The 14,004-nt window shown below is 39.9% G+C and overlaps 2 protein-coding genes across 10 annotated transcripts in view; one reads left to right on the forward strand and one right to left on the reverse strand.

The window, feature by feature from the left end:
• Positions 1 to 5,006: 5,006 nt before the first annotated feature.
• On the reverse strand, positions 5,007 to 9,662 carry NDUFB3 (NADH:ubiquinone oxidoreductase subunit B3). 2 transcript variants are annotated; one of them, XM_072874948.1, is made up of 3 exons: positions 9,524 to 9,662; positions 7,884 to 8,025; positions 5,007 to 5,276 (listed from the first exon to the last, which is right to left on the reverse strand). In XM_072874948.1, exons 2-3 carry the CDS (start codon positions 8,021 to 8,023, stop codon positions 5,120 to 5,122), a joined length of 297 nt encoding a protein of 98 aa, XP_072731049.1. In that variant the 5' UTR covers positions 8,024 to 8,025; positions 9,524 to 9,662; the 3' UTR covers positions 5,007 to 5,119. The 2 variants fall into 2 exon arrangements, with proteins under 2 accessions (XP_072731049.1, XP_072731050.1); XM_072874949.1 differs by lacking the exon at positions 9,524 to 9,662 and adding an exon at positions 9,096 to 9,391.
• Positions 9,615 to 14,004, forward strand: part of HYCC2 (hyccin PI4KA lipid kinase complex subunit 2) — a 59,435-nt gene continuing 55,045 nt past the window's right edge. Inside the window, exons 1-2 of one of the 8 annotated variants that reach the window (XM_072874925.1) lie at positions 9,615 to 9,736; positions 10,521 to 10,564. The gene's annotated coding sequence lies outside the window, so the exon portion shown is untranslated. Of the gene's footprint in view, positions 9,737 to 9,841; positions 9,861 to 9,893; positions 9,919 to 9,957; positions 10,565 to 14,004 lie in introns of those variants that run through there. The other 7 variants (XM_072874927.1, XM_072874923.1, XM_072874926.1 and 4 more) reach the window with 7 other exon arrangements.

Raw genomic sequence — 14,004 nt, forward strand, 5'->3', positions numbered from 1 at the left:
AGGGGTTGGTAGTAGGATGGTCTTGAGTTCAGTATGTGTATAGACGTTTGTGGGACTATGTCTTTTATATTGCTGCTGGTGTGAGGACAGACAAAACAGCTTTGTATTGGCCCCAGTAGCCATTCAGTGGTAGCAGACCGTTTTTCAGTGAGCAATTACAGACTTGGGGTAAGTGTGGGCATGTGTTTTAGCGGGAATTTATACAGAAGCAAGCCCTTACTTAGTTCATATCTTGCTCTTACCAGTCTGAGTTCATTCATAGTGGGGATAATATTGTACAGGTGTGTGAAAGTTGTATGCTTCCCATTGTTGTATAATCTTCAGTAAATTTTAAGTAATGCCTTGTCCCTGTAAACTGGGTGTTGTGATTCCCTTGGTATAAACCAGCAACTTCCCTGAAGCAACTTACTCTGAGGTGCTAGTATTGTAGCTGGGGTTGCTCTCCTGAAGGCCCAAAATAAAAAATTCTGGACTATTTTATCAGCTGAACTAGACAAAAGCCACCTCCACATGTGATGAAATTAGACACATCATATATAACTCCCAGCTCAATGGATTTCCAAGCATTTACAAAACAGTAATTTTTTTATGCTGCTAAAAATACAGCAGTGAAGCACAGTACTCTGGGATAGCACGCTGTTGTGCAGAGTCATGCTCTCTTTGGAACTGCAGGGAAAACGGAGGCAGAAAGTAATTACCCACACTAGAATTTAGTTGAGTACCAAGTGACTACTTTGTGTTCTGAAAAAATATCTTGATTCTTACTGAAATTGTATGGTCAGGCTTTCACTTTAATATCAGTCATTCAAGGGTATCACAGTATCCCTGCTATTAAGACGCAGCATTGGATCAGTGCTTATTCAGAAGGAAACCAGCTACCTGCTGTGAATCAGTATGCACACTTTCTCCTTGGATCTATTCCATACAACACATAAAGACTTGTACAGGCTAATAGAAGAGGTTTAAGGAGATGGTATGGCTGCAGGCTTATGAAAGAAGAATTTTGTTTTGTTTTCCAGAAATGGTTGAATGAATGATTTACCAATTTAACACAGCCATTACTTAAGCGACCAATTTACTCTTTTGTTTACTTACTCCACTTTTTCCTTAATTTAGCTAATTGTTATATGCTTATTAAACAGTTTTCACATTTTTATAGGCAGCATTTATGAGTTCTATGCAAGTTTTTTTCAGTCTTCCCCCGTTTCTAAGTTGAAATACTACATTGTCTTCATTCATAGGTTCTCATGTAAACCAGAACTGTGAATCAGTATAAATGTAGAACCTAGAGCATACCAGTAAGATTGGATGTGATTGAGAAGAGATGGTCCTATATGTTTCAATTTAGAAGGCTTTGGGTATAAATCTCTGGCTTGGACATACTTCTCTTGATTAGCTTTCATAACAGGTTTGATCTATTTCATTTTGTAGATTCTCCTAGTTATGTAAAACAAAAAAATCTTTAAGAATTTATGCCTCCTAAAATACTATGAACCTGTCTTTTATACTATATATTTCATAATCAGATTTGGTATGGTCAGGGCGAGTGCATTACATTTGTATATATAAATGGTGTCACTAGTTTAATTTGTCATGTGTTGCTTTTATTATTAAAAAAAGGCTAAGTCACTTAAGGGAAGAGATTATTTTCAGGGGTTTTTCTTCTCCTTTGGAACAATGGCAAAAGGATTATCTGACTTTCAGATTTCTATTATTTGGCCTACAACTGAGAACAGAGAATGTAGAGCATCTGTAAAATCAGTTCCCTGTCATACATGTAAAAGAGTTTGGATGAATCCCTGAATGTTTTGATACCCATGATTAAACCAGTAAACTTAATTGGAAGACAAGCATGGGTCCTGAGTACATTCCTTGTAATACCCCTTGAAGCAAACACTCCTAACTTAAATTAGCTCTATGTAGAAAATACACTTGCTTTGATGTAAGAAGTCTATCTAATAAATATTGATCTGGCAAAGATTTAATTGCAGGATAGAAGCTCATAGTTTGAGAGCTCAACAAAGATTTTTGTAGGAAGGTTTTCAGGAGAGATTTCAAGGCAGGTTAACAACACAAACACACAGGTATAGTCTGCTATTTAAACTGCAACTGCCTCACATCATGGGAACAGTTATTCTGTTATGCTCTGAAACAGGAATTTCAGAGACATCCAATTTATACTACAATGTAGTTGCTATTGTATTGGAATCATTTAGCTGCTTTAACTTCTCTGTAACATACCAATTTGGAAGATTATGCTGAATGATGTGAATATTATAGATAGCATTGGCAAAAACAATAGATAAATCACAAGTATCTTTCCAGGTGAGCAGAAATAGCTCTTTGACTACTGATGGAGATGGGATTTCCACCTGCATTTCTGAAAATGGAGCATCATCAGTTCTATTTTTCAGAACTTAAGATACAGAAAGAACTTCCTCACTGTGGTATTACAATCATGTATGTTCCTCACCTGCAGGTGCCACTGCTGTTTGTGACCCTGTTCTTTGCACTGTAAAATATCTGTGCTGGTAGAAAGGCTGTTTTAATGTAAGGACGGCCATTGCTATGGTTACAGTGAAGACTGATTTGGTACTATTATTTTAATACACAGGAAATACTCCATCCCCAGGCAGGATAGTATTAGAATACATGTGAAATAAAAATCTTTGAGTATTGTATGTATAATAATGATGAGACATTTTTATATTCCACAATATTGGCAAAATATGTTCATAATAAATTAAGACAGTGGCTTAGGGCAGTGGCTGCCATCTAGCTATTAAACCATTGAATGATACCACCTTAATTCATAAACTAATGAATTTTACCTAAACTAGTCTAGTCTAACAGTGAATATGCCCAATATATTTGCTTATGTAGAATGTTGGTAAGGCTCATTCTTACAATCTTCCCTATACAAGACAGCTCATGCATAAATTTAATTTTTAAATCTTTAAAGTAGAGCATCTGTGGAAATGAAATTGAATTGAGATTACTTGCTTGCATGTAAGTTTTCTGGAAACTGTGGCTGAAATTAGAAGACATAAGATTTTGATTGATTGTCTTAACTTTCTTCATGTGCAATAAAGTCTTGATAAACAAAATAATCTATTTTAAAAAATTACTGAGGAATGCAATAGTATATAACAGCCAAACTACATTTGTGTGTATTTTACATCTTTTGGTCTAAATAAGCTAAGCAACATACAAAGGTTATGTATGCTGAAAATACTATTACAGTAACTTTTAAATCTGTGTTCCCCTGCTAGTGCTTGAAAGTGAACTAATGTATGAATATATCTTCAGCTAGTGTAAATAAAGCTCTTGACTTTTAACAGAACTTTCTGCTATATCAGTGAAGTGGCAGGCTTGTAACATTTTAAAAGAGTAATTCTACAGGAACTTGCAGCAACCTTACCTCAGACTCTGAAGCACTTGATGTTGAACAAACAACCTAAATGAAAAGCATACATACAGAAGAATGTGAAACATTTTCTGAACAACCATCTAAAATCTTAACGAGTTTAGTCTTGGACCCAGATAGAAAACAAACAGTGAATACCAGCCTTTCAAAATGTGTATTCTGGGTGGGACGCTCTAAGCAACGACATGGAAATATTTTCTGCAATGGACCTTACACAGTAGATTCTTGATTTGTTTTTCAGGGAATGATGCAACTGGATAGGGATGCTTCAGAAAGAATTAGGCAAGAAAAGTTTAGTAAAACAAATGTCTGCCCTATGAACAGTGCCTTGAGCAATGTCATACAGAGATGACAAAGTCCACTGAACAGTACAGCTGCACTCCCACAATAACAGATGTTTACTGGCTCTAAAAATAAAACTGTTATAATCTCACTCAGAAAGGTCACGTGTGAATATATATATATTAAAAAAAAAGGTATTTTGGCTGTTTTGGTAGGACCTTGAAGTTTTTTGTAAAATTGCAATTTGTGACATGATTACTTAAACTTTCCAGTTTCTTTACCATGGAAGTATGCTATGTAATTGTCTAGTGGCATTTAAAGTTTCTCACTTGTTTGTCTAATTTTGCTTTTCTGTTTAGTGACACATATCCTGTTGTTTGGATTGAAAAATGAGATAGTGTACCCTCCTTAGCTTATGTTACTAATGGCATAACAAAATTTACAATAGGATATTAAGCCAATTCTGATTGCTAGCACTGCAGAGGACATATACTGCCAAAAGGCCCTTTTCTACTATAGTCCTCACTTCAGGCATTCTTAAAGCACTGAGGAAGCTGTTAGATAATTTAAGGAAAAAATAGGAAATTTAAAACAAATTATTAAAAGAGACTAGGTGTAAAAATAAATAAATAAATCTCTACTGCTACAAATTTACAACTTAATATACCAGCACAAAGAAAAAAAGACATTGTTCTTTCTCTTTTTTCACATTATACTCAAGTATATTGGAAGTCCTATTAAGAGAAGGCACAGTTATTGCTGAGTGAAACATTCTACTTTGCTTAGTAAATGTGGCAGCAATGTAATTTTTAATTTCTGGATATTACACAGATTATTTTGGTGTATAGTATCTGCCCAATTAGTTAACTCGTCAACAGGATTAAGTATAAGCTTTGATATTTTCATATACTTTGAGGCAGTTTGGGGTACTTTTTAAAGCTTTAAAGTAATAGTTCTTTTTATTTGGAGACATAAGAGTGAATAGTAACAAATTATACTTTTAAGAAATGACAAGTCATTCATTACCACTACCAGCAAATAATTGTTATTAAACCTATAATTAATACAGTACAATTTTTCTTTTCAAAGCAACACACTTTCTCAGTTTCATTTAATAGAATGTTGGCAGGGCTTGAAAGAGCTGGGCTGATAGTTTCCCCTGTTCTTTAAAGGATGGTACAGCAAACCCAAGAGCATGTTTATGTCTTGGTTTTTTCCCCCCAGATTGACGTCAGGTAAATTGCTCTGGCTACTTTTTTTGATCCTTCCACAAAAGTATAATAAAATCAAACAAACATGTTTTTGCCTGTGATAGACTTTAATACGCATACTATAAGTACAGAGTGAGCAGCAGGCTTATGTATATTGCATCTTAGTAATGAGTAAGTATTAAGTTGTCATATTTGATCTTCAGTGATGGCCCCCATTCTTCTTTGGGGGAAACAGTGTATATTCAATGCCAAGAGCTATGACGAAAGCTGCAAATCCCCACTTGAGTCCCCTAGTAAAGACTTCTGTTAAGGTGACAGGTTTAGCAAAGCCACCCATGTATCTCCAGACTTCATTACTAGAAGAAAAATGAAACCAAAAGAAGATCAATGGAGGCACTGTGATAAACATTAATAGGAATATCTTTGTTCAGAAAAAAAGATGAAGGTATTTAAACTAGATATACATTGAGACTGTAACATTTTTATAATTTAAGTATCATTTAAGTAACAGGAGTTGCCACAAGTAAAGTTAATGATATTAACTCTAACCCTTTATGCATATAATTTGAGATACAAGTAACACCTGCAAACAATGTAATTCTAGTAACAGAATCACCTGCCCAAACTTGTTATGTAATTGTGGTCTTCTGTTTTTATTCTGTTTGGAACAAACTCAGAACTCACTAGCACATGCATGGGATGGAGTAACTACAAAGGCTAGTCACTGTGCTAGACAGTATCTAGCATAGCTAAATCTTAAAAGGGAAAGTTTTTCCAGACATAGAAAACTCATCCTAGTATGGAGGCACCTTCTGTTTTACAATACGACGCTTAACCATATTAGGGTCAGAAAAGCCTACTAGAACTGATTTAAAAAAGAAAAAGCTGAAAAGATTGTGTTTAGCTAAAAAGCTACAGAATATTTACAAACCTCACACCGTCTTGCCTTACTGTTTTCAGCCTACATTGTTATTGAAACATTTAGTCACTACTGTAACTGACTACAAGTATTTATGTGTAGCACAACCAGTGTAATCTATAGAAGAAACAAACTGTGTCCATCTCTAAGGATTCAGAGTCCTTAAGGAAAAAAAATTGCACAGAAACAAGCAATAAAATCAGAACCATCATTTCAGAAGAAGATACAGGTTTTTTAAACAACGGGGTCAAGTATTTATGTTAATAGATAATCCCCTTGTGCAGATGGTTTCTGTGACTCAGGATGAAGCCATATTGGCATCAACAGTATCTTCTAGATGATAGTATAGGGTACTAACTGGTAAAGACTCAGGTTTCTGAATATGACATCTTTCACACAGCTTATTCTGTACTGAATATGTACGTTAATGTGCATTTGCTACAAAGGCGGAAAGCTGATCCCCTGTTAAAAGGAACTTAATATATGAAAGAGGGGAGCCCTAGACAAGGTTACTTTTTCAAGATTTCTATTGCAAGATATTAATAATGCAATCTTCTTCCAGATTACTGAAGCAAATAACTTGATACTTTAATTTCTCCTTTGTTAAGGAAGATTGGCATGATACTTGTACTTGTTCTATGGAACTGAAATATTACCTTACATAAAATTTGAAAAGTTCAGGAGGAATCATCTCATGCTTTGAGAGTTTGACTTTGTTCCTTATTTCAACTCCTCACATAACTGGCCCAATCGCCTTCTTTTACCAGATTAACTTTTTTTTTTTTTTAAATCTAGGAGGGGCAACATATTACACAAGCTCTTTTCCAGTTTGCTGTTTTGCAGCACTTCCTTAACAGTACTTGGAAGTGTATGCACTAAAAGTCAGGTTAGTTTACACTAAATTTATGATATTAAACTGTGTCCATTTTTTTATGGGGATAAGCCTATTGCTTGCTGAAAACAATTTTGTCTGAAGCAAAGGAAACAAAAAAGCTCACACTGCTGGCACTCCACAGAAAGAGGCAACATAAATGTGACACAGGCCAGGAAAGTTTATTGGTAACCGATAATCCCAAGGACTCATCTCTCAAATGATTATCATCATCATCAAAACTACGTTTTATGCTATGCTTACAGCCTTAAACTGTTTCTAAGAATGGAAAAAAGTCCTGTCAGTCCCAAACCCCTTCAGAGGTTATAGCATGTAACAACTTTTTTAACAGATTACCTGTCTGCTCTCACATTTTTCTTGTAGTGATTTGAAGTAAAGCCTTTTCTATGAAGGCTCCTGGAATAGTTTGCTCATGCAGCTTTTCCCTTACAGAAGAACCAGACTACGCAGCACAAGACTTTAGCATTTTTATTCCCCAAGATTAAAGAGTAATTGAGCAAAGTATTACATAATTCATTATGTGGGACAAATGTGTTAAGCCCTGTTTTAACAGCTGCCTAAATGATCCAGAATTGCTCTAGCTAAAAAAGAGGAGGTATTCATTGTAGAGTGGGACAGCTTAAAAGGTAAAATTCTGATCGTCTATGATGTCATTCACTGCTTAGCAAAATGAAATGCACAATTGAATCAAATTCCACATTGTATACTAGTATATTTCTTCTTTGCAAATAAAGGCCTCCTGTTGTATATGAGGAATGCTATTCCTACTCAGAATGTCAATGTAAGTTCCATGAACTTCAGCAAGAGCTGAGCACACAGTGTCTTTGCTGAAAAGAGATAGACTTACTCACGTGTGCAAGACTTAATATTACTTAAGTGTTTTGGTGGATGAGGTATTGGTCATTGTGCCTGATCCGTATCATCATGAAACATCACAAAGTGCAAGGGTGCCTTGCAAAATGTGGAGATGGGTCAAGGTGATGCAAGGTGCAATCTCCACGCAAAAAAGTAAATAAACACTTAACTGAAATTCTGAAAATATATTCTAGATGCATTTTCACTATTTTTACTAAAGAATAACCTGCAATGACAAGGTCCAGTTGATGCTACAAGATGACATATCAAGATTCTTTTTGAGGCTCTTGCACTTACCGAGCCCACGGATCCCTAAGACCCCGTTTAGCTAGCCTTTCCTGGACCTTCTCTAGTGGAGTACCCTCTATCTTCCATTGCCTGTAGTCGGGGAGTTCCATTTTGCCATGGCCATGGCCATGTTCATTTCCATGCCCCATACCTACAAGAAAAGATATGAGGTTTTTGTTTCTCAGAGAGTATCAGCTTATTTTCACACACTTGCAAAGAACAATACCCTGTACAGGAAAAACAGGGAGGTTACAAGAAGTATTCCAAAGCACGTAACACTGCACGTGAAGCATCTTCTGCGTTGTACACAGTACACTGTAGAACAAAGAGCTAAGAGACTTTACGCTGCATTTCAGAAGTTGGTGATTAAGCACAATAAGGCAAACTGTGCAGAGTTAAGTGTTATTGCATTGTAAGTCACCACCACCGTTATATTCATGAAGCAGCTATGTAAATTTTCTGTGCCAGAAAAACAATTGTTTCCAATGTCTATAAACGCACTATAGCGACACCAGGGCCCACCAACTTGCAGGCTTTCCAGAGTACATAAAAAAAGCTCAGAGTTCCGTTGGAAATTTCTAATTTAAGTATGGCAGAGCTATGACCATCAAGCTCTGGAGAAAAACATGACTTGGCTCCTCAGCTCCTTTTAAGTTGCCTCCAATTCAGTCAAACATAACTGTGGCGATAAACAGGTAGAGGATAAATGAATGGACTAGGAGATGCACCTATACTAGTCATTTCACAAGGCTGGGAAATATATGCTTTATTTAGATACACCTTTGAGAGAACTATGAAAATATTAAGGTTCTCATTAAAAACAGTGATCAAGGCAGATGGGAAAGTGAACATTTTCAGTGAGATCATGAAGGATGGTAAGAAAATAATGATGGCTTTGAAGTCTCTATTTTCACAAAGCATGTGAGACTTCTTTGAGCCAGGATTTCCCACTGTAACACATATCTGGTAGCAAAGAACAGATGTAATGTCCTTAATTTTTAGGAGAATCAACTGGAACGCAATGGTGCCAAAAACACAGCTTTGAAGCTTGTAACTCTTGAAGACCCCAAGCCATGGAGGCAAGCAAAGAGGATTCTCTTGCAGAAGCAAACCTGAAGAAGAGCTCTAATGCTGTCATTACCCGAAAAGCTCCCCCCAAATTAAACCCCAGTCTACGCCCTTGCCATAAAAACCCAAGACCTCTCTCCTGCCAGTATTTACCTTTCTACAGGAAAGGGGTTTAAGCGGACGTGCGCACTAGCGCCCACACGCCGCGGCCGGCGGGCTGCACTGCAGCACCAGCCGGGCACTCTCTGCCAGCAAAACCGGCACAAGCAGGGCCCAAAGGGCGCCCTGAGATGGGGGAGGGAGCGCCAGCGCCGAGGCCGAGGCCGAGGCCCGCTAGCCCGGGCGGGGCGGGTGTCCGTCTAACGGCGCGCGGAGAAGGGCCACGGCGGCTGCGCGAGGCGGCTCCGGCTCGGGGGAGCAGCCCGAGCAGCAGATATCTCCGCCACCCTTTCCCTTCCCTTCCCTTCCCTTCCCCAGCCCGCACACTGACACTCCCCGGGTGGGCAGCGGCGCAGGCAGGCCCCAGAGAGCGCCTGAGCCCGAGCCCGAGCCCGCGCCTCCCGCCGACGGGCCCTCGGTACCTGCCCGCTCCGTGACCCTCCTTCAGGACGCAGCCGCCACCCGGAAGCGGAAGTTGGGGCGAGGACCTGCCGCTACAGGAAGCGCAGCCAGCCACGAGGGTTCCGGGCAGCTTCCGTTCCGGTTCCTCCCACTCTCTTGGCGAAGGCGCGAAGGCAGCAGGGCCGCTGCCCAGTCCTCTGCTGCTCGCAGCACTCCCGTCGCGGTTTAACGAGGCAGGTCCTGCACACGGAGCAGCGCCGCCGGCTCTGGCGGAGGAGCGGGGAGGGGGGAGACACGGAGGAGAAAGCGGCCAATCAGTGCGGGGCTTGTTGGGGGCGGGAGCGGCCCAATGGTCGGGTGCGTTGTTGAGCTGCGGGGTTGGCAGTGGCTGGAGGTGGCAGCGGAGGAGAAGAGGGTGAGGAGGTGGCGGTAGTGGTAGTCGGTACCGGAGCCGTTGGGTGGGGGTGGTGGCGGGCTGGGCCTGGGTCGGGACCGGGACCGGGACGGCAGCAAGGATCTCCCCACGCCCCCCTCCCCTCCCTTCTCCTCGCTGGTTGGCCGTTTTCCGCCGGTCGTTGCCGGCTGCGCGAGCAGGGACGGAAGCCCGCAGGGTCTGCGCGTGCGGGGGCGCGAGCCGTTGTTCCCCCCCCTCCCGCCATCGCCACCGCTGCTGGCTGGGGTGCCCGGCGCCGCGCTCGGCCTCCCTTTCCCCCTCCCTCTTCCCGCCGACGGCGACTCCCCAGGCACCGCAGAGGGGCGGGCGGGGAGAGCATCCCCGCATCCAGCGGTTATGTAAGCCCCGGGCCCGCGCGCCCCCGGCCCTGACCGCGGAGAGCGGCGGAGCGGCCGCGGGGCCCGGGGCAGTGCCCTCTCACTGCCTGCCCTCGGGGTTCGCCTCGTCAGAGAGAGCAGTTGTAGGGTAAATTGGAGGTGCTGACGAGCCCGACTGGCACCAGGAGCAGACTTTTGGTTTTCAGTGGATAGCTCTTAAAAGAGCGTCGCTGTTTGTTTCTGTAGGAGAAGTGGGGAGACATCCTGAAATCCTGGAACTGCACTGAAAGGTAAGTGAAAGTTAAGAATTCTCTTGACAGCTACTTCTTGAGTGAGATGGTTGCTTGATTCCATTGGGTACCTGTCTCTGGGGAGCTCGGCGTTTTGCATGCCGTGGCTATGTAATTATGAAGTGTTGGGGGCATTAGTATCTGGATAATTAAATTATTTTTTATGTTCCTCAAGGTTGAGTACATAGTTGCCTTCATCCGAAAAGAAACTGGTAAACGTTAACTACTCAATCAGTGACTTATAAAGGATGAAATCATTCCTCAGTTGTAGATGATACAATAATGCTGTTTCTTTATAGCAGATTACAAACTCTGTTATATTACTTTCCGATGCTCTTATAAAAATGAGAATAAACACTGGTTTATAGCATCATGCTGGTAGAATTTTAGGACAGACTGTAGTGCTCTTTTTTTTAATATCCTGATGTAAAGCTGCTTCTGGGTTTCAGGGTTTTTTTATAGGGATATTGGGAGTGCATGAGAAGAGTTCCAGGAGGAATGCCATTATCATGTTATTAACAGTGAAACTGTTCTAAATAGAGTGCCATCTGTTTAATCCAGACTGCCTCTGTCTGGTTTCAGCATTGAATGTTTTTCACTGTGAGATAAAGTCTGCAAGATTCAGAGCAGTCTCTTCTGCTCTGCAGATGCAGTGTCAGGGTGAGAGGAGACACATTTGTTTTTCTGTAAAGTATGTGGGGTGGAATTGCAGGAGGGCTCTTTATTTCTGAGGTACCTAAATCTCTGTCTTACAGAGAATGAATTTCTGTCAGATACCTGTGAAGTATTTCTTGTTTCTTATTGTGGCTGAAAGTTAATGGGTATTTGTTCAAAGTCTGGCATTGCTGAGGAATGTTGATATTTTCCTCAGAAAAAAATTTTCAGTGACCCATAGACATGTTAGATACCAGACACCTTGGTTTTATTTTTTGAAGAAAAAATACAAAGTGCTGGTTTTATTTATGGGGGTTTTTGTTTATTTTGTTTTGTTTTCTTCACGGTGCTTGGAAGTATGACTTGATTATTTCTGCGTGAAGCCATACTCTTACTGGGATCGCCGAGTCTGTCAACATGAATGTTCAGTTCTGATCACAGAATATTGACTTTGTGTGACCGTTTGTGGTGAAACAGATTTGTAGCAGAGGAGTGCACTCGGCAAGATTTGTCTTCAAATACACTATTGCTTTCAAGGTTTAACAAGGTTTTGGGTAGCTGTTTCCCCCCCCACCCAAGTACATAAAAACTCTTGATAGGAAAAATTGTGTGCCGTTGACAGATTCGCTCTACCGTGAGGTTGCTTAATGTTTTACTTCCTAAATTTCCTTTTCTTTCAGCATGAACCATACCCTTTCTTTTAAAAATAAGACTGCAAATATGAGGGATGTGATGTTTTGGGAATATAGGAAGCTTTTTGAAGCTGTATCTTCACCAAATAAGTGAGTCTGCATAATTCCAAGGGGGCTTACAGTGTTGCTACAAGCTGGTTTTGGGAAGGAAACTTCACCATAATTACAGTGTCAGTCTGAAGAAATGAATAGTATGCACAAGGAACTAACATAAAAAATTAAATTTTCATCTTGTGTAAGAAAAAAAAAAAAGCTGGACGTCCTTTAGGAAGGGAAGGTCATTGTGACTTGATGTACAAATAATCAGTACTTTTTGTGGTTTATTCGGTTGCCTTTTTTTGTACTATTCATGGTGGTGATAATTACTGAGAAGATTAAGTGTTCTAGGATACAGTTATGTTAGCATGTATCCAGCCATGCTAGTTATGGTTTGCTAGGATTCCTGCTTATGTTGCTACGTTAGAGGAAGGTGGCAGGGATTTCTTGAATAGCTTTCAAAAGCCCATGTTTCCAGAAATTTGTGTTGGTATGCGTTTTGGATTACAGATTGTGAGATACATTGAGTACTGCTTTTCTCTGCCTATGCATATAATATTCTCTCTAGCACTGAACAGGGTTTAGTGATATGCTCTTCATGATTGTTTTCTGGAGTAGAGAGCTGGGTAACTGACAGTGACTTGAAGTATTTTCAGTTTTGAGATGACAAAAAAGGGTTGTGGGGTTGTTTTGGATTTTGCTTTTTTGGCTCAATATCTTAAGACATATTTGAACTACTTAAAACTAAATACTGCATCTTTTTTTCCAGAAATTGCATGTTACTTTCTCTGGCTTTGTATTAGTAGTCATTTATAAGTCATTGGCAGCCTTTTGTCATTTGAATAAAATGGTCAATCCTGCTCTAATTACAATAATGATGGAAAAGATCTTTCTTTAGTCCACCTTGGTTTCTTTGGATGTTTTTTAAAAAAGGCTATGAAATGTGGGGAAGCAAATTATCTTCTCAGGCAGCATTAGAATGCTAAATATTTTATGGATAGTATCACAATCTCAAACCACTATTTCATCTCTCTTTTGGAGAAGTGATGTGCTAGAACAATAGTCTTAGTTTCTTTCTGTTTTTTTCTGGTTTTGGCAACCCAAAGACCATTCTTCACAGGAACAGCCATACCGGGCTAATCTGCTATTCTCTCTTGAAGCCTAAAGCTCTGGGATCCTGGTATATGACAGGACCATTGTTCGAGTCTTGCTTGTTTCCCACAGCTAAGCAGTATTTGACAGCAGGTGCTTTATTCTTAGACTCTTTTCTAGGCAAGCATATAGGGTTACTCCTTACGTCAGCTCTCCCAGTCTCTCAGTGAGGATGACGTTTTATATGGATTTTTATTCCATGGATATGCTTAATTTTTAAAAACTTTTAACCCTGTGCATGGTTTTTGCATCTACCACGTTTTCTGGAAATAAGCACCATATTTCATGTGTTGTGTGAATAAGTCATTCCTCTGTTCTGTTTTGAACCTGTTATCTGAGGACTTCATGTGCTACTGTCTGTTTTCTGTATGAGGAGTGGCAGAACTGTTTGACTCTTTCCCAAGCAGTTTGATACGAGTTTAGAATCTTTAAAGATCAGGGTAATGTGTTCACTCAAAGACTTGTCTGGGCAGGAAAATAATTTTAGATTCCGTTAATTTTCTTTATGCTTGCTCCCTTACATTAAGATATGAACTAGTATCAGGAAGTAAAGCTGGAGGCTCCCCAGCTGACTCCTGGTGAAGGACATCTGTGCCATAGGAATGATCATTTAAGAAGTCCTGTGGCTCTTTTCAGGAGAAATTTATCTGAGCAGAGACAGTTAACAGTAGTACAGTCTGACTTGCTACTTTGGTCAGTTATTTTAATTTCCAATTAGAATAGTTATGATAAGTAATTCTTGACTTATTTAATGCCGTTTTCCCACAGTGTTTCCTTTGCAGTTATTTTCTTGTAGTAGATAAAATTTCATGCAGAGTTGTGTTCAAGGAAACATTAACTTGAGTTGTGTAAATTGTTCAGACATTTCATGTAGGCTGTAAAGGTAACTATAAAATAGAGAGGATG

The sequence above is a fragment of the Ciconia boyciana genome, chromosome 10, assembly GCF_034638445.1.
Source record: "Ciconia boyciana chromosome 10, ASM3463844v1, whole genome shotgun sequence".
Taxonomy (NCBI): Eukaryota; Metazoa; Chordata; class Aves; order Ciconiiformes; family Ciconiidae; genus Ciconia; species Ciconia boyciana.